Raw genomic sequence first — 21,041 nt, 5'->3', positions numbered from 1 at the left:
AAAATACTTGTCCTACCACAGCACATGGTTATTATATGAATGTAATGAAATTATATAAATCACCTTTTAAACTAAAAATAATTGTAAAACCATTATTCTGAATTATTCTTGTAAAGATCATTATGCAACTTCTTTTGGTATTTCTTATATGCCAAAATCCACGAGGCACCCTACTATGTGCACAATGCCTATACTTCTACAGTTCCCTCTCCTCATATGTTATCTGCCATGTACTGTCCAATTCTCTGTGTGTTCCACTAAGTCATAAATGCCACGAAGGCTAAATCCATGTTTTCATGTTCACCATTACTCTAAGTGCCTCACATATATTACATACTCAGTTAATAAAGAATGCATCCTTACAGAGGAAAAGCTCCTTCTTGTAAGCTTTTGATGCTGGAAAGACAGATGAAGGAGATACTTGATAGCAGCTATACCTGCTCCCTGAAAACTGACTGTTAAGACTGGAAAGAGACAATAAAGAAACCTAGAATAATTGAAGAGACTATACCCACGCTATCTACTAATACACACCAAAAAAACTCACCATCATATTTTGCCAGGACTGCCTGAACATCTGCATAGGCCTGCAATTCTAGAAGTGATTCTAAAAGATTTTCATGGATGTTCAACATGGTAAGAGGAGGAAATTCTTTCATCAACTATATATTAAAAGGAAGAGAAAAAAAGACTAAAATCAAAATAAATCATGAGAAAACCTCAGCAGTTTGTTAAAGTATGTTATTTTTCTTTTTACAAACTTACAAAGATTTAAACCTTAAGAAATATACATACATTAAAGATATCTGCTAGGCAGTGATGCCTTAATCCCAGCACTCAGGAGGCACAAGCAGGCAGACCACTGTAAGCTGGAGGCCAGCCTAGTCTACAAAATGAGTTCCAAGACAACCAGGGCTGCAAGATGAGAACATTCTCCAAGAAAATAAATACATGCATGCATCCATGCATGCATGCATACATACATACATACATACATACATACATATGTACTATCCTGTTAGAAAGATGGGATTTGAAAATCAGTGATTCTGGGTCTGGAGAGATGGCTCAGTGGTTAAGAGCAGTGGCTGCTCTTCCAGAGGATCTGGGTGAGTTCAATTCCCAGAACCCACATGGCAGCTCATAACTATATGTAACTTCAATTCCAGGAGATCTGACACCCTCACATAGGCACATGCAGGCAAAACATCAATGCACATAAAATAAAAATAAATAAGTTATTTTAAATAAAATGAAAAGTGATTCTGCATTAAAATAACTGATAATTTTTGTGAACAGAAATAATGGTTCAATTATTAAATTTACTTACATCTCTCATTATTTTCACTGCTTCTCGTATTCTTCCCAATTTTCTCGCACACATTGCCAATCTTCTCTTAATATATACAAGTACATTGGTATCTCGCCCTATTTAAAACAACAAGAAAACTACATAACTCTCACTTTTGTATTATGGCATAACATTTCATCTTGGAAAACTTATTAAAAATTAAATAATATCAGAATGCATTATTATTAATGAATGCTAAATTTATGTGATAAATAATAAATATTTTTATGTCTGTTTCCACTATTAAAACCTTAAAATATATTTAATTACTTTTCCCTCTAGTAGTAAGCAACTTGAGTACAGTATATAATTTCTTTGGTTAACGAGTTTAATACTGACAGAAAACAAGTAGATATTAATGGGAAGCTATATTTGTCTATCTCAAGTTTCTGCATAAACAACCTATAATTTTAGTATTATTATTTTGGCTCAAAGACTCTAAATGTCCCAAACAAAATTTGCATGAATAATATAAATTTTATTAAGTTAGTAATTAATTTAAAAACTTTTTCTATAAAAGGCTATGAGAAAAATCTTTAACATGGGCCAGTGAGATGGCTCAGAAGGCAGAAGACACTTGCTGCCAAGCTTGGTGACCTGAGTGTGATCCCTGGAATCCATATGGTAGAAGGAGAAAACTGACACACAAGTTCTTTTCTGACTTCTGTGCATGCACGTGTGCATATGAGTGCACATTCAAATGCGCACATACATTCAAATATGAATATATAAATAAGTTTTAAAATTAAAAAATTCTACAACATAACCACATTTGATATTATGCAAGGACAAATAGCAAGAAGTTTTTATAGATGTAGTTTCATTAGTTCCAGGTTGCAAAATTAACTATTCTCATAGTTTTGTATAATAACATGCCTTAATGAAATATATTGTAAACACAAGTATTTAACTGAGAGAAAACATTAGCCAAATTTTAATTTCCATAAACAAAAGCTGTAGAACTTAGCTGCTAAGAGATAATGCCTTGTGTAAACATATTTCAATTTATTGCCTAGTATCTGCCAAAATCATGAAACTAAAACCCCTTGGCCACAAGTCGCAGTCAGAAACAGCAACACTGCTGATTCTAACAGCTTTGGTAAGTGTCGCAACCCTAACCAGAAGAGCGTCTCCAAAAGAAAACAGTCCCTGTGCTTCATCTGATCTCAAGAACGCTGGAGAAAAAATCAATCAAAGAAAAAAAAACCCAATGTCACATAAAAAGCTGCAGTATGGGCTAGGAAACAGAGGGTGTGAAAGGAGCAGTCACCAGAAGAATCCAAATTCAGGGAGGAGGAAGAAGAGGAGGAGGAGGAAGAGGAGAGGGGAAAAGGAAGGAAGGAAGGAAGGAAGGAAGGAAGGAGGGAGGGAGGGAGGGAGGGAGGGAGGGAGGGAGGGAGGGAGGGAGGGAGGGAGGGAGGGAGGAAGGAAGGAGAGCTGAGTAGAGGAGGGAAGGAAACACCCTTTGGCACTACATACAAATCCATAGATAAAGAGCAAACAAAATGACGTCTGGACTGGGGGGTTCACCTCAGGGTTAGATACTGTCAAGCATGTGGGAGGAAAGCCCTGGATCTGATTCCCAGAAATGCAAAAAGTACCCCTCCTATTGCTCTGAGTAAGGGTCTGGGTAAAGACAATACTTACTGTCTAGAGAGAATCTTAGTACTGCCTGGCATCGTTAGAAGTCCCTTGAATTTTAAAAAGTGTTGTCTGTCTAGTGACCAGCCAGCTCTCATAGGAAGAAAATGTTCAGTCTCAAAACAGTATATTATTTTTTCTAGGTAACTAAACAGATCTGTTTCATTCCACAAACACTGTACTGTTGGTTTGTTAGTATTAACAGATCAGAAATAGAATCTATCAGTTGTCTCATAGAAACTAGCAAATTTTTACATATTAATTTATTATTTACATTATCATTATTATTGTTATTGTTGTTGTTTTATGTTTTAAACACAAAAGATACAAGTTCAGAACAAGACAAAACCTGGGCCTGGTGGCACATGCCTAGAATTCCAGCTTAGAAGGGAAATCAGTTCTGGACCATCCGCATCTACATGGCAAATCTGAAGCTAACACCTTGAGAAACAAAAAGGGGGAAAAGGAGGAACAGGCAGTTTAAATGTGCTTACTCAGTTGAGCTTCATGCTGAGGACTCTGGTGTTGGCATTGCTGTGACCGTCTATAAATTATCTCTCCCGCTCTGAGTGCCTGTTTAAATAACCTTTCAGCATCTACAATGGTTGTTGCTTCTTCTTCCGCCAGTAGAACGTAGGCAGTGGCACAGCTATAAAGCAAGCAAGCAAGTGAGGCAATGTATAGACCGGACATTACAGAGTTAAGTACAACATTAAGTAGCGACTATGGGAATGCAGACTGGGAAGATTCCCTGGGCCAACTAGGGACCTTTTGTATGTGATCAGAAACACTACACTAAGCCTTTGTGTCCTCTCATGGGTTTACCCACACAAGTCCATATTCCAGTCCTCCCTGTCATACACCAAAGCTCAACCACACATCCATGTTTACCCCAAGCTTCCTTTTCTTCACCCTGCTAAAACACAGAGATTTTTGTTTGTATCTTTAAAGTCAACAGATGGCCAATAAAATAAACTAATTCTTGGCTTTGTCTAAGAAAGAAAACAAAAAGTTTCCCTTCCATTCAGATAAATAACCAGAACATTTAGTTTGAAGATGATGTATTAGTTCTGCTTGTCCAAGCCTACACAGTCCAGCATTTAAGTCAGTAGCCACAAATAGATACCGAACACTTGAAACCTAGTTAATCGAAACTGATACAGCATGCTAGTGCATATCAAATTTTAAAGACTGAGAAAATGTAAAATGCCTCATTGATAGGCTTTTAAAATATTGATCATATGTGAAAACATTTTATATTTTGAATATTAATAAAACACTTAAACTAATTTCTTTTTTAACTTTTTAAATATGGCTACTGGAAATCTAAAAAGCTACATATATGGTTCACATGTTCCAGTTAATCAGAGATTACTGACAGAAAATGCAAGGGCAGGCACGAAATTCAGTGTCTAGAGTAGCTATCATCCACATCTATAATCCCAATACTCAGAACCCTGAGGCAGGAGTACCTTCAGGTTTGGACAGCTTTGAGTATACAGGAGCACCATGTACTCTGCGCCTATGACAAGACCCTGTCTACTACTGAATAATAATAATAATAATAATAATAATAATAATAATAATAATAATAATAATAATAACGATAGCCATCCCCTCAATTAGGGTCAAGGCCTTTCAGATAGGAAAATGCAAACCACACCACTGAGACATTTTTCAGATAGCATTTAAAATTTATATATATATATATCAACATATTTCTCCAATGCATTACATTAGATTTTTATAAAACATTAGATACACTACTGGTTTAAACAGTAAGTATCCTACTTGCCATCCCCAAAACAATTTCAAATTTTTGTTGTTGTTCATAACAGAATTATGCTATGCAGCCCAGACTAGCCTTGAACTCTCATTCCCCTGATGCAGCTTTCCAAGTACTGGTGATTACAGATGTACATCACAACACCTACCATCAAATATTTGTATTTATTGTTTTGTTTCAAACACTTTTAAATAACCAGGATAGAAATATTTTTGTAGGGCTAGGGATATAGCACGGTGGTAGAGCACTTGCCTAGCATGCTTGAGGCCCTGGGTTCGATCCCAGCACTGCAAAACAAAACAAAACAAAACACCACTTTTGGAAAGACCTTGATAGATTTGATGAAATAGAATTGTAAATATCAAATAATTTTATTACTTTGTTTTGTGGTGCTGGGAATAAAACTCAGGAACTCACATGGTAGGCAATGTCTATCATTAAGATACATCCCCAATTCCTAACATAACTAAATTACAAGTCAGGTCTGGTGGTACAGGCCTATAATCCCAACTTCTCATAAAGGTGAGACAGGAGAGTGACAAATTCAAGAATTGTATGAGCCAATCAGTAAGACTCTGTCTCAAAAAGTGGAAAAACAAAAGGGCTGAAAAAGTAGTTCAAGGATAGAGCACTTGTCTGGCATGTGCAAGGACCTGGGTTCTACCCCCAGTACCACCAAAACCCACAAATCACATTACATGCTCCTTGGCAACTCTGCCTTACATTCTTGCATTTAGATATGTTATTACAAAAAATATAAGTCCTATGCATATCTAATGATTTTCTTTTGTCTTAAACTGGGGTTAAAGTCACATACCAGTGTAAAATTTTATTACTTTTTATATCATGTATTTGTTTATTATGTGTGCCTATGTATATACCATAGCACACATGTGGAGGTCGAAGACAACTTGTAGGATTTGGCTTCCTCTTTCCACCACGTGGGTCCTGGGAATCAAAGTCAGATCATCATACCTTTACTAGATGAGCCATCTTGTAGACCCACCAGTATAATACACTTTCAATCAGAGAATACAGAAACGTTTAATATATTCTGAAGGTTGTGCAACTGTAGTTGGTACATAAAGCATGTTCGTCATCACCGAAAGTGCCACAACCATTCAGCAGTTCCACTGTCTCTCATGGCTCCCCACTGACAATCAAAAATCACCTCTCTAATAGAGTCTGTTGGTGCAAAGAGGCTTTCGTTGTAATGAGACATGGTTTACCATACTGCTTGTGTCTTTGTTGTCTTGTCTGTTAAACCACCGGAAAATCTGGGGGCATAAGACTGACACACCTTTTCTCTCCTGTCCTCCCTGCCCTACTCTCTCCCCTTCTCTTCTCTCTTCCACCCCCTCCTGTCCTGCCCCACTTTCTTTTACAGGGAAAGAGCTCTACCACACATCCGACATACATCCCTAACCTACTCCATGTTCTCTTAAGTAGTTTGTGGTCTAGCTAACTTTTAATTAATTGACATGCATACGTGAGGTAGAGGGGTACAATTTCCAGCCTGTAGATTGATTATCCAATTGTTCCAGTATCTTTGGCTAAAAACATCTTTCCCTCCATTGAACTGCCTCGGCACCTCCATCAAAAATCAACTGAAAGCCCACAGACATGAGCTTATGTGCAGATTCCCAGTTGGAATCCATCAGTCTAGTTGTCTAATCTTATGGTTTAGCCATCTAGTTTTGAAGTACATTTTAAAATTGGAAAACATGAGTCTTTTAATGCTATTCTACAACTGGTTTTGTCTACTTAGAGTCCCTTACAACAGCACACAAATGATAAGACCGACTTGTCCATTTCTGCAAAAATAGTTAACTACAGTTTTATTTTTTATATGTATGAGTGTTTTGCCTACATATGTGTCTATGTACTACATGTATGCAATCCTTATGGAGACCAGTAGAGGCTACTGGATCCCCAGGAAGTGGCATCAGATAATTGTAAGCTGCCACGTGGGTGCTGGGAAACAACCAGGGTCCTCTGGAAAAGCAGCCACTGCTTTTAACCACTGAATCATGTCTAGTCCCATGAATTGTAATTTTAACAGGGGTTACATTAAATCTATAGACTGATGTGGGGGAACACTGACATTTTAGTCAATGATATTTAATTTGTATAATACATGAACAGAAGATTCCTTCCCACTTGTTTAGGTCTTTTTATTTTGACCATTTGAACAATGTTTTGTGGGTTTTCAGAGTTTTTAAAAATTACTTTGAGTGTATAAGTATGAACACACATGTGCCATCACATGTGTTCAGAAGTAAGAAGGTGACTGCTGGGATTTAGCTCAATCCTTCCTAGGTTCTGAGGTTGAGCTCAGGTAACCAGGCCTTCATCACTCCAGCTGCTTTTCTAGTTACCAGTGTGCCAGTATCTCACTTTTTGGCTAAACTTACTCCTATGCACTGTCATATGCTTCCTGCCATGTAAATGAGGCTATGTTTATCATAACTATTTAGAAACAAAGTTAACTTTTTACTCATACATTTTAAACCTAATTTATAAGCACAGATAGGTTTGTGTAACTTTCTTACGGTTTTCTAGACATATGATCACATCACCTATGAAGAGACAGTTTCCCTCTTCCTTTCAAACGCAGATACATTTTTGTCTTTCCTAACTCAACTGCCCATGTTAGGATTTGTAACAACATGTTCCACAGAAGGAGTTAGCACGGGATCATGAGACCCTCCATTCCTTCTCCTTTAATGACAGTTTCCTGCTTCTGAGACGACCTGACACAGCTGTGCTGACTCTGTGCTGAGACCTGTCACAGAGCTCCTGGAGCACATTTTTACGTTAGTTGCATTTCCAATCCTAGGATTTCCTCTTAGTTCTTTATGTGTCCAGATGCTCTTGATGGGATTTCAAAAGAGTATTGATAATTTTCTAATGGTGGAATATCACCATGGACCTTTCTTGTAGTCTTTACCTTTTTGAACAAATTTAAAATAGGTGATTTAAAGTCTATTAAGAAAAAAGTTCAGACCTTTTTAGAGACAAGAATATTTTTTCCATTTTTGTTCTATTGCTTCTTTTAATGCTGGTTTTGTTGTTTTGTTTGGGATCAGGATCTGGCTGTACCCCAGGCTAACCCAGAGCTCAGTAACAGCTCCTGACTGCTAGGATTACAAATATGTACCACCACACCCATGTTTTTTGCATGCTTCATAATTTTTTTGTTGAAAATTGAAAATATTAACTCTAATATTCTGGCTACTGCAGAATCTGATTTTCTGCACGCCCTCTTGTTGCTACTGCTGCTTGTTGAAGTTGTCTGTATAGTGGGTTTCCTGATGATTTTGTAATTTTGTATTCTTTGTTATGTGTGACCAATGAAGTTTATACTTGGTTACCATAGTGGTCAACTAATGGTCAGATAAAGATTTCTTAAATATCTATGAACAAAGTGCAAAACCCAAGACTCCACAGGTAGGCATTGTGTGTGCGTCTGTCTGTATATATGTATGTGTGCATATATGTGTATGTGCATGTATGTATGTGTGTGTATATGTTTATGTGTGTGCATGTGCATGCATATGTATATGCACTAGGATGAGCTTTCAACACTCACTCTGGTATTTCACAACTATCAGAGCTTTTATTTCCTACTTGTGTCCAACCTAAATGTTATCTAGACAGAACATTCCTTACATAGCTAACATTTTTTTACTATTTTTATCATAAAATGATGTTGGATTTTGTCATTTTTTTTCATGAATTAAGATAATATATATGTGCTGGGCAGTGGTGGCGCACCCCTTTAATCCCAGCACTTGGGAGGCAGAGGCAGGCGGACTTCTGAGTCTGAGGCCAGCCTGGTCTACAGAGTGAGTTCCAGGACAGCCAGGGCTACACAGAGAAACCCTGTCTCAAAAAACAAAAAAACATTAAAAAAAAAAAAAAAGATAATATATATGTGCTTTAAAAAAAACCCTGAAAACCCAAGTATTTTCTGAGCATGTGTCCAACTCTGTCAAAAATTGGGTCTTTGAGGCTCCCAGGAATCTGTGGAAGCTTTTCGAGGCCCTATTCTCCAGCATCTCATTTCCCAACCTTTCCTCATACATTGTCCTTTTGCTTTGTTTTATCTTTTACATCAGAAATAGATGGCTAATAACACATTTTCCTCTAAATATTTTCATCTTAGGGTAGTCGATTCAGAGAGTTTCAAGGTAACTGAAATAAAGGCAAGCCCTTTGAGCTGGTGGTTCCTTTGAGATGGAACAATCACGTTAGGAAAAAGCAATAACCACTGTTGCTTTTTGTATCTGTTCCCTGGCATGATACACCTCTATCTGGGCTGGCATGTTCATTTTGTCTTCAAGAATGCCACTGAGCTGGGGGGGGGGGGTGAGCTAGAGGGGGGGCTAGAGAGCTGGGAGGGGGAGCTAGAGAAGGGGGAAGCGAGAGAGCAGGGGGCAGCTAGAGAGCAGAGGGGGAAGCTGGGGGGTGAGTTCTCTTATATTTAGGTAATTTCTGCTTGACTGAGCAATCCGAGGTTACTTCACAAAAGCTCTATTTCAGAGTCTCAATAAGTTACACTCCTGTCAGCCAGTCACTAGCTGAGGAACGTTATTATTTTGTTCTCTCAAGAGGATCTTCTTACTGATAAGCTTCAAGGAAAATTCTCAATTCATATTAGCCAGGTGGCATTCTTTGAATCATGCCACGTAAATTTATTTAGAACACATTATACTATATTATTTAGGATAAAATTTGTATTTAAACACTGAGTCAGGTTTACATTTTTATCTTAAGATATAAAGATAACACAAAGCGCTATGAAAGTAAATGCTGTAAACATGAAAAAAATGACAGAGCTATTTGCCAATTTTGAATCCTCTTTCATGTCTCAAAGCCCATTGCTGAGTATAAGTTCCCAGGATTGATGAATGCTTTAAATGAATGATTTAAATGAAAAATGAAATAAAACAGAGGCATTAATACTTAAGTACCCATTTAACTACTAAGTATTATTAGTATTCTTCATTAGTAGTCTTTATTTTAAAAAGAACTTCTAAAATACTTTATGTAAAACCATATGATAATTTACACTTCCACAAGCAGATATAGATGTCAGTGGACACTGCAATTCTTATCTCTAGTGTGCAAGATAGGAATTGAGACTGTTCCGAATCTTATGAACACATAAAAGGAAATACAAAATTATTTGCTTGTGTTTCCTTTAAAATAAATGTATTTTTCCAACTTACTCATTGTTTAACTGTAAAGCTTGATAGGCTGCTTTGATGCGAGCTGGAGGATTTCTCTCCCTCCATGCCTTCTGCATAACTGTGGGAAAGATATTTCAAAGAGTGGATGAGATGGTAACCATAAATAATCTTATGTAAAACGTATGAAGAATGAGCTAGAAGAATAAACACAGCTTTAAATATCATGTTTTTAAACGTATGAAACTGGGCTACTAGCTCACATTTACATGAGAAATTTGTATTAAATCTGTAAGCTTTCTATATAATAAAGATATTCTATGATCTATTGTCATAACAACATACAAAAAAAGTACGTAATTAATCATATCATTATTCTACATGAACATTTATATATCTAAGTGCATGTCAAACTGAGTTTGAGTGACACTAGATTAGAATTAACATGAAAGTTCTACTTTCATCTTTCTGAAAAGGGTCTATAGAACTACTGAAAAATAGTATTAAAATAAAAAAATAAAAATAGTATTTTTGTAAAATACACGAAAGCTTAACAAGTCTTTGTTCAACTAATGATTCAGTATAGGAAAATATACAGATGTAAATTTTCTATGAAAACTGGGACAGAGACTGGGTTAATTTAGAATACAGCACATCTCTGGAAAAACCTCAGCTTTATCAAGCCTCAACACTAACCTAAATTAGGATGTCTTTGGAATAATGGGATAGGTTTTGCTATCATTTACTGAACCAAAATGGAGATATCGCACTTTATGATGTCACTTAAAAGCTAAACAAACACACACAAAGTATATTCTCAAAGCTACCTGGCTTACTTTACATTTGATAAGAAAAATGGAGAACTTATGAATGTTGACTTTGGAACAAAGCCTCCAACTGTCCAGAAAGAATAACGTGGAAAATGTTTGAATTTTCCTTTGGAAACAAAATATTAGTCTTGGCTCAGAAAATGAGACAATATATTCCACATGTGTAACTAAATACATTTTTCATATCAAACATGTCACTAGCTAGCTGACAGCTAATGCTTCTTGAACTTGACAAACTGATGCAAGTCAGCACCACATGATTCTGACCAGGTAAAGAACATCAATCTGCCACAACACTAAAATAGAATATAGAAACAGACTGTGATATTAGGCTAGTGAACTCATGACGACGAGACTCTCTTCTATAAACTGTAATATTTATAGGCCAAATTTTAATGCTGAATCTCTATCAGTATTTGAGGTGATTATGTAATGTTCTAGTATATAACCATAATTTATCTAATTAATTAACTAATCTATCTAATTAGCTCTCACTGGACAGTTAGGTCATTTCAAGTATTTTCCTATTATAAAAATACTGTATACTATGCATAAACTTATAGCTCTAGATCTTGGAAGGTGGAAGCAGAAGGATCCAGAGTTCAAGGTCATCTCACCTATGCAGAGGGTCTGAGGCTAACCTGGGCTGCATGAAACCTGTCTTAAAAACAAAAATCAACAACAACAAAAAACCACTGTAATAACTATCTTTCAGCCAGGTGTGGTAGTGAAAACTCTTACTCTACCATTCAGGAGGCTGAGGCAGGAGGATCACAATGAATTTGAGGCCAGCCAGGGTTATATAGCAAGTACTAGGCCAGCAAGTGCTACACAGCAAGACCCTGACTTAAACAAGCAAAAAATGGCTAGAAATAAAGTTCAATGGTAAAAATTTTTGCCTAGCATGTGTGAAGTTTAGGCTCAGTTCTCAGAACTGCAATACAAAATACCAACAACAAAAACAGAAAACAAACATAATCTTCGGCTTTGTATAGTTTACCAAACATTGCTTTGCAGGACAGTTTATTTAAAATAGATACAGCCTTTAAAAGATTTTAGATATATACTCTCAAACACTGCTCAATAAAATTATTACTTTGTACTTTGAGCCCATATAGAAAAGTGACCATTTCCCCAATCTCTTATCCTTTGAGCAGGGTGAGCATCTCTATACAAAACTCCAAACTACAAAACATGAAACCAAAGTGGAAAAATCAACACCTGACTTCATGAGATAGGTTGCAGTCAAAATGCACGTACAATAAGAGAGGTACGGTGACACAGACCTGTGATCCCAGAACTTGGGAGACACAGGCAGAAGGATCAAGAGCTCAAGACCAGTGTGGGTTAGTTAAGGAGTTAAAAGCTAGCCTGGACTATATAAGCCCCTATCTCTAGATTATATATATATATATATATATATATATATATATATATATATATATATATATATATATATGACTTTCCACCTATGTGTAAAATGTATATATGAAAGAAGAATTCTAAACTTTAGATGTGAGTCCCATTCTCAAGATATACCATTATAAAGATACAAATATCTCAAAAACTAAAGAAAGTCTACAAACCCACTCCTGTTCCCTAGCATTTCAGACAGGGGGACTCAGTCTGTACTATCCATCCTTGATAACTTAACACATGAAAACAATGTCACTGGTAACTATTTCTAATGAGTTTATGGAATCCATCTTTAAGCATTTTTTTTTTCTTATTCTTACATTTTCAAATCCTCTATCATGTCTGCCTTTCAAGATTGAGCTTCACAACCAAGGAATCCCTAAGTCTAAAGTGAAAGGGGGAAATACAAGTTAAAAAAATTAAAAAAATTAAAAATTAAAAAAAATTTTAAAAGGCTTAAGAATAATTTAAATAAAAATACAAATTTATTATTCAATACTGCTAAGAGCTCATGATATGCTTAAAGTAATTAAAACATACACAAAAAAACAATTTACTCAGACTTACCTATTTTTCAATTAATATCTGAAATATTCTAATTTTTGAGATACAAAGTCCCAGGAGGAACAAAGTGCTTAGAGCATACAAAGTGCGTGTGGAGCGGAGTGACCTCTCCACACTGGCCGACCACAGCCACTGACACAAAGGTCCACTCCCATATTTCCCAACTTTCATCACAGTATAAATCTGGACGTTAACGAGGAATCTCTTGGGTTTTATTGGCTTAGTGTTCTGTTTTGCTTTTTGAGACGGGGTCTCCAGTGTTGCCTAGTACTCTGCCATCCTACCTCATATCCATCAAAGCACATGGCTGACCAGCCCTTGACGGTATTTTTGCTTATTCTCAGACTTCAACCAACCAATCAACTAGAGGAGAGAAAAATCTACTAATATAATGACTACTATGGCAATAGAGAGATTTGCCACATCGCACTTATGTGTATGTTTGCCTTTTCTGCTATAACAACTATCCTGAAGAAAATCTTTCCTTTATGTGAGTGTCCAAAAGGATGAAAAAAAAAATTGAGTTCATCCCTAATTCTCACTCAACAAAGTCTACCTGAGTTCAGAATTTAACTAGATTGCATACACACAGCCCTGCAAGTACATAAAACTTCAAGGACCAAAATGATATCTGTGGTCCTAAGAAAAATCCATGTCAAACTCCTCAGTTAATTAAAGTTCACACGACACTTTCCTATACCTGATAAAATGTGAAAAATGTTTCTCTGACCATTCTATTTATCCTTTCCTACCTAACCATAACCACTAAACCCCTCTCCTGAGAGGTGTGCTCACATAGCTTACAAAAGAAAGGCTTGTCTCTTGTTCACTCTAAATCTTCCTAGATGCAATGTGTATGAATGGCTCAAAAACTCTAGGTGTTGAGAGTAGTCCGTTCGGGAGATGGAGGGTACTTAACTTGCTTGTTCATTTTTGAGATAAAGTTAAAATTCTCCTGCCTCAGCCTTCCAAATATTAGGCTTACGGGCATGAACCATCAAGCCTGGCTGAGGACGGTTATCCTACATCAAGGAACCTGAAAATAAGGATTCCTGCCTTTTATTTCTTTCTTTCAGCAGAGCAACTTTGGGACAAGGAAGAATACTTTTCCACCCTGGGGATGTAGCTTCCTTGGTAGAATGGCTGCTTAGCACAAAGAGAGAAAAAAAAGAGAGCTAAGCAAATAGCTGTTAAAGACTTGACAAGAATGTAATTAAAATACATCATCTAGTGAGATGTGGTGAAACCCATTAATCCTAGTACTTGGGAGGCAGAAAATAAATCCCTGTGATTCAAGGCCAGTCTGTTCTATATAATGAGTTCCAAGACAGCCAGACCCACACAGTGAGACCTGTCTCAAACTCCCCCACCCCAAAATACATTGTAACATTCAGAATCTTATGGCCAAATATAATTAAAATTTAAAAATTTATATAAAATGATTATTGTGGAAAAGTTACAAAAGTAGTAAAAGACTTTCAAGCATAAAATAATTATTAAAATTATATATACAGTTTATATACACATGCACACACACACAAACACACACACACACACATATATGCTTAGCTCTTTTTTTCTCTCTTTGGAATATTCCCTTTAAAGACCTAATGGTGTGTCTTCATTGTTAATCTAATCAATCAAATCATACTGACAGAGAAATCTAACCTCATTGTCCATTTACATACATATATATGTTATAATTATTATATATAATATATAAGATAATCCTTTAAGAAGATTACACTTGCATATACTTGCAATTTCAAGCACAGTTCTCAAATATGAGCCATTTGTTATTATGTAACAAGACTCATTCGCAAAAATAAAAAAAGACTTGTATATGGTTTACTATCTTAAAAGAGTGTTTGTTTCAATGAAAAATGGCCATTTTCAAATTCTTTGGTGCTCAGTGATAAAAGTATGTGCTTGGCATGCAAGCATCTATCCTGGCATTCACACACATATATTTTTCATGGTATACATTCAAATATAGGGAATACTGGTTTATTTTTTAAATGTGCATATTTTCTAGTATGCCAAAAATTATATTCTTTGCCATTATTTAGCATAATGATATGAAGCTTAAAATGTGTGAAAAAGCATAGATTTTGAAATTTCTCTGTGGAACTATTCAAACAGAAATGTTTTAAAGAGCCATCATCAGAGCTACTATCTGAGGAGTTATGGGATGCTTGTGATTCAGTCTGTGAGCAGATGAGGTTTGACTTGCACAGAATCTCAGCTCCTAACATAAACTGACAACGCTCACACTCTACTGCAGTATCCTTTAACAAACATACTTTTGCTGTGACCACAAATAGCAAGCATTCATACATAAAGCAATTTTCTTCTCTGTTTGCAATCAGCTTATAAACTTTGTCAAAGACACTTGTTGTCCTTGCTGCCACTAATCCTTAGCATATTTACTCAGCAACAATGGGACACAATCAGTTCACTTCAATGCTAAGAAACTAGTTTTCTTCAGACCCTCACTGCAGATTTCTCTCAGTGCAGCCAGTTGAAGCAAGGCAGTGCAGGAGTTAAGAGTCGTAGCCCAGTTGAAGTCCAGCTTTATCATTTATTAGTTGTGAATGACATGTTACTCAACCTCCTTTGCCTTACTTCCCATTCATTCATTCATCTATTCATTCATTCATCTGGGTTTGAAACAGTCTCACGTTGTAGCTCAGGCTGACCAAGGACTATGTAGCCCAGGCTGGTCTTGAACTTGAGGCAATCCTCCTGCTTAAGCCTCCAGAGTGCTAGGATTAGAAGCATAAACCACCATATCCAGCTTGGTTCCTTCTTTTTAAAAGGGAGCAGATAATAGTTCTTATCTCAGTGTGTTTGAGAAGAACAAATTAGTACACATTCTGTCCATGTGTTGACTGTTATTAATAAAATTACTAAAGTGTATGATACCAATGACTGCCATTCATCCATCCATCCATTCATAATTATATCAAAAGATATATAACATATACTATATAAGAGCTTTCAGAGAAGTGTCTTAAAGAATTTCACTAGAAATTTATCACAAAGATAGAGCAAAGGTATTCAAAGTAGAGGACAGTTGGGAAAAACAGCCTGTTTTTAGGTTATACACTCCTGCCACTGACTCTCAGATCCAGAGCTTTAAAAATGCTAGAAAAGCCCCCTACCACTAAGCATTATCCACAGCCCATATAATAATCTGTTCTGTAGGGAACCGCTTAGAAAGACCCAAAAATGGACATCCTACCACTTTATATGTCTTCACATTTGACTAGAACAAAATATACCCTGCTTCTTCTATATATCATTCCTCTCCCTCCCCTTCTGTGTGTGTGTGTGCTCATGCACATGAATGTATGTATGAGTGTAAGTGTTGAGGTCAGAGGACAATCCTGGATGCTGGTTCTCACCTTCCACGTTGTTTATGACAGGGTCTAGCTGTTCTAGCTGGCTCTTGAGCTTCTGTGGATTCTCCTGTCTCTGTCTCTCATCTCCCCATAGGAGTGTAGGGATTACAGGCCTGTGCAGTACTGTATCCAGAGACCAGAACTCATGTTGTCAGACTTGCACACTAAGCACTTTACCCACTGGGCTATCTTCCCAGTCCCTGCTTTGTTGTCAGGTAATTATTTCCCAGACCAAAGCAATGGATACTATTTTCTGATATATTTCATCTGAATTTCTTTTTTTCAAGACAGGGTTTCTCTGTGTAGCCCTGGTTGTCTAAAACTAGCTCTATAAACCAGGCTGGCCTTGAACTCACAGAGATCTGCCTGCCTCTGCCTCCAGAGTCTTGGGATTAAAGGCATGTACCACCACCACCACCAGGCTTTGAAATTGTTTTAAGTAATAAAATAGCAAAAACATTTGAAATTCTTATAAAATAGTTCATTAATGTAGTTTATAATCATAATTTACTTTACTCTGAATTTCTTATCTATAATGTAAATAACTCCAAGCCAAGTAACTGTATATTATAATAATAGCTCTAGAGAACACTTGAAATAATTTTCACAATCATTGTCTGTAGCATGAATACATACCTGTGTCTGAAGGACGTAAAAAGTCTGTTTCACAGGTGAAAAAGGTCTGGTGATCCTGGGCAGACAAGTTCATGTCATAGTAAGTAAGTGGCTCTTTACCAGTCACCCAAGTGTATCTGTAGGAAACAAAAGCTGTTTCAATTGCTGTAAACAGACACTTTCCCAGACCAAAGCAATGGATACTATTTTCTGATATATTTCATCTGAATTTCTTTTTTTCAAGACAGGGTTTCTCTGTGTAGCCCTGGTTGTCTAAAACTAGCTCTATAAACCAGGCTGGCCTGGTTTATACAGGTTTATACAGTTAAATTTGGTCTGGGAAAGTTCTAACAATAAGTGACTGCCAGTTCTATTTCAGGGTATTTTTAAAACTTATCATTTTAGTAAGGAATTAAAAAGTACTACTGTATGTTTTAATAATAAAACATTAAAAAAAATAAACAGCAAAGAATGAATTGTTCAGCCTGGCAATAGTGGGTCCTGCCTGTGAGCTGGAGGCCAGCCTGCACCACATAACTAATTTCAAGAGCATAGTAGGTCCTGCCTGTGAGCTGGAGGCCAGCCTGCTCCACATAACTAATTTCAAGAGCATAGTAGGTCCTGCCTGTGAGCTGGAGGCCAGCCTGCTCCACATAACTAATTTCAAGATAGCCTGAATTACAGAATAAAACCTGTCTCAAAACTAAAATAATCAATAAATTATTCAGTAAAATGCTCTGAAAACTAGATACTAAGCATAAATGTTTCAAATAGAAAAAAATTTCTCATAAAGGTTTACATGAAATAGATACTATATAACAAGGCTAATGGAGACCCTGTTTTAAAAGACTAACAAAGGCTGGGCAAAATGGTGCACAACTTTAATCCTAACACTAGGAAGGCAGAGGCAGGCATATCTCTGTGAGTTTGAGGCCAGCCTGATCTACATATTGAGTTACAGGATAGCCAGAGGTATATCTCAAAACAACAAAACAAAATAAAACAAACAAGCAAAAATGGGCATGGTAAGCAAATACACTCTTGATGTGGCAAAGGTAGATGGATCTCCATAATTCAAGGCCAGCTTGGTTTGTATGTAAGTTGCAACACAGCCAGGGCTGCATAATAAGCCCCTGTCTTAAAATAACAACAGAAACAGAATTTAAAAAAAAGAAAGAAAGAAAGAAAGGAAAGGAAAGGAAAGGAAAGGAAAGGAAAGGAAAGGAAAAAAAAAAAAAAAAAGCCCCAGTACAAGAGTATCAAGAAGAGTATCAAGTATCAAGGATAGGGGCAGGGAAAAAAAAAAAAAAAAAAAAAAAAAACCTATGAAACAGCTGTCTTAAGAGTATGACAGGTCATGACACTCAAGAACTCACAACAACTACAGTTGCCTGCATAGGGCCTATATAAGACTGAACCAATAAACATTTAGTCATAGAAGAGAGAAGAGCTCACGGGCCTGTGCTGCCCAGAGGAGATAATGGCTGTCAAGGGCTGCAGGGAGACACTGATGACTTCTGCTCCAGTGGTTACAACCAGAGGGTCACAGAAGAAAAACACATGGAAGTCGAACTGGGACTTAGGGGGAGAAAGAGGAGAAGAGGAGATGGAGGATGAGCATGATGCATGTTATTATACACAAGGATGAAAATGTCAAAGAACATACTAAAGAGATGTTATTTCCTTTTATATTAAAAAAAGTAAACACAGTCAAGGTGATACCTACTCAAGCTAATCATTCACTTTAACACAGTCAGTATCTCCAATTAGAAGAGGCTGTAAGACAAGACCCACAGTACTTTAACCTAAACCCCACACCATACTTGTACTGAAAGCAAACATCTTACCTTCTATACTCTGCTCCTCTAAAGAGGTTTAAAGGGTTTCTCCAGACCTTGCATTCTGAAAAACAAGAGGAAAGATTAGTTTAATCAAATGCAGGTAAATCTTCTAACCAACACTTCCTGTTCATCCTGTTATCTATATATAGTGCCAGTAACAGCCATCACAAATATGAAAAAGGTACAAGTCACCCTTGCTCTCAGAATCAAATTGGAATCAAATGCAGTTATTGTATTTCTGTCTCAGTGAAATTTTGTTCATTATTCAGTTTTCAGTTTCCTCTCTAAAACAGGATCTACTAAAACTTCATCCATTCCTATATTCCTAGATCCTACCAGAGCTTTTGGAACTCACTTGTATAGCACGAGAATTAGTCATGTAAACAACAACCTCAACTATCTGACATGTACTATATTAGAGTTGTTTTATTACACACAGACACACACACACACACACACACACACACACACACACACACACACACAAATGGTCTATCACAGAAGACTTTACAGTGGAAGTAACATTTGAACTAAGATTAAAAACCTAACAAGAGCTGGAACTGCAAAGATGATCAGTGGTTAAGAGCACTAGATGCTTTTCCAGAGAAGTTGGGTTCAGTTCCCAGCAACCACATGGCAGCTCATACCTGTCTGTATCTCCAGTTCCAGGGACTCAACACCCTTAAGCAGACATACACAAAACATTAGTGTACATAAAAAACAAACAAACAGCAACAACTAAGAGAGTAAGTTTCCAGATACAGAACATTCTAAGTTAAGGAAGCATAAAGCTATACATTGGGCCTAGAGAGATGGCTCAGTGAGTAAAGTGTTTGCTGAGCATGAGGACCCAACTGGATTCCTCATCTACATAAAAGCCAGATAAGGCAACACACTTCTGTAATTCTATGCTAGGGAGGTGAAGACAGGAGGATCCTGGGGTTGATAGCCAGCCATTCTGGCCAAAATGGTGAGCTCCAGGAACATCATGAGACCCTAACTCAAAAAATAAGGTGTGAGAATCTAGAGGGAAGATTTGTTATTTGTTACTCTTACAGAGAACCCTGGTATGTTTTCCAGCACCCACGTGGTGACTGAACCATTCACAGCTCCATTTCCAGGGGATCCAGTGCCTTTTTCTGATCTCCTTAGGTACCAGGCACATAAATGATATGTAGACATACATTCAGGCAAAAAACTCATACACATAAAACAATATAAATAAATATAAAAGAATAAGGTATTAACTTGTAGGTTGTTTGAACATGCTTATATACACACACATGTAAACATATAAAACGGACCGTACAACATGCTCAGGCTAGCACAGAGTAGGGTGAGAAGAAAGACTACAAAATAAAAAATGAGGAGACCCTATCATGGTGGCTCACATCTGTGACCATGAACTGTCTGTGTATCTGGTATGGATCTCAAAACCCTTTGGCCTCTAGACAGGCTTAGAGATAATAGCCTTTTTCCTGTCTTCCTGTGGTAGTGACAAAGAATAAACTCCCACCCCCTTTCTTGTAACAACCCTATTAGATCAAGGGTTCACCTTCATGATGTCACTTAACCTTTACCATCCCATATGTAGACCAGAGTTCCTTCAAACTTGCCTAAGGATGATTTTCAACTCTCCATCCTTTTGCCTCAATCTCCCACATGCTAGTATTACATGTGTTAGACATGTTTTGTTTGGTAGTGCTGGGAATTGAACCAGGGCCTTGTGCATGCTAGATACTTATGAACAGTGTAGGGTGAGTTTGGAGAAGTGAGGGCTTTTCTTTTTCCTAGTGAATAAAAGGTAAATATGATGGCTAAAGCCAGAATAAGAACCTTGGACCACACGTTAAAAACTGCATCTGGCTGGGCACTGGGGCGCACCCCTCTAATCTCAACACTTTGGAGGCAGAAACAAAAGACAAAAGGATCTCTCTGAGTTTGAGACCAGCTTAGAATATAGGGAGAGTGCCAGGCCAGTCGGGCTACATAGTGAAACTCTCAATAAATAAATAAACAATTGAGTCTGGGGATGACAGGCTACAAAATAGAAGGGGTCTGAGACTTTGGTGATAATTACGCTCTATACAAGCCGTGGGCTACCTACATTTACAGGAAAGAAGATTGTCTCTGTGTTTTATTCTATTTGGATTACAGTGACGAGAACAACAGAGATGTATTTCTTATTGTTTTGGAGGCTGGAAAATCCATGTTCAAGGTGCTGACAGATTTAGTGCCTAGTTTGTAAATGGCACTTTCTTTTATTTCCTCATAAAGTGACAAGAATAAATAGCTCTCTGGAGTCTCTTTCCTTAGGACATTAATTCTATCCATGAGGGTTCTACCTTCATGATCTGATCACCTCCCTAAGCCCCTATCTCCTAATATCATTATATGTGAA

The 21,041-nt window shown here is 37.0% G+C and overlaps 1 protein-coding gene across 3 annotated transcripts in view; it reads right to left on the bottom strand.

The window, feature by feature from the left end:
* The window catches only part of St7l (suppression of tumorigenicity 7 like), a 61,979-nt gene that overhangs the window by 34,581 nt on the left and 6,357 nt on the right, over positions 1-21,041 (bottom strand). For all 3 annotated transcript variants that reach the window (XM_034499571.2, XM_034499569.2, XM_034499572.2), the window contains 6 exons: positions 18,647-18,701; positions 16,821-16,936; positions 10,013-10,091; positions 3,487-3,641; positions 1,331-1,428; positions 548-662 (listed from right to left, as the gene is read on the bottom strand). In XM_034499571.2, coding sequence (XP_034355462.1) covers positions 548-662; positions 1,331-1,428; positions 3,487-3,641; positions 10,013-10,091; positions 16,821-16,936; positions 18,647-18,701 — 618 coding nt within the window. The remainder of the gene's footprint in view (positions 1-547; positions 663-1,330; positions 1,429-3,486; positions 3,642-10,012; positions 10,092-16,820; positions 16,937-18,646; positions 18,702-21,041) is intronic.

This window comes from Arvicanthis niloticus, chromosome 4 (genome assembly GCF_011762505.2).
Source record: "Arvicanthis niloticus isolate mArvNil1 chromosome 4, mArvNil1.pat.X, whole genome shotgun sequence".
In the NCBI taxonomy this organism is placed as follows: Eukaryota; Metazoa; Chordata; class Mammalia; order Rodentia; family Muridae; genus Arvicanthis; species Arvicanthis niloticus.
This window is presented reverse-complemented; position numbering and strand designations above follow the sequence as displayed.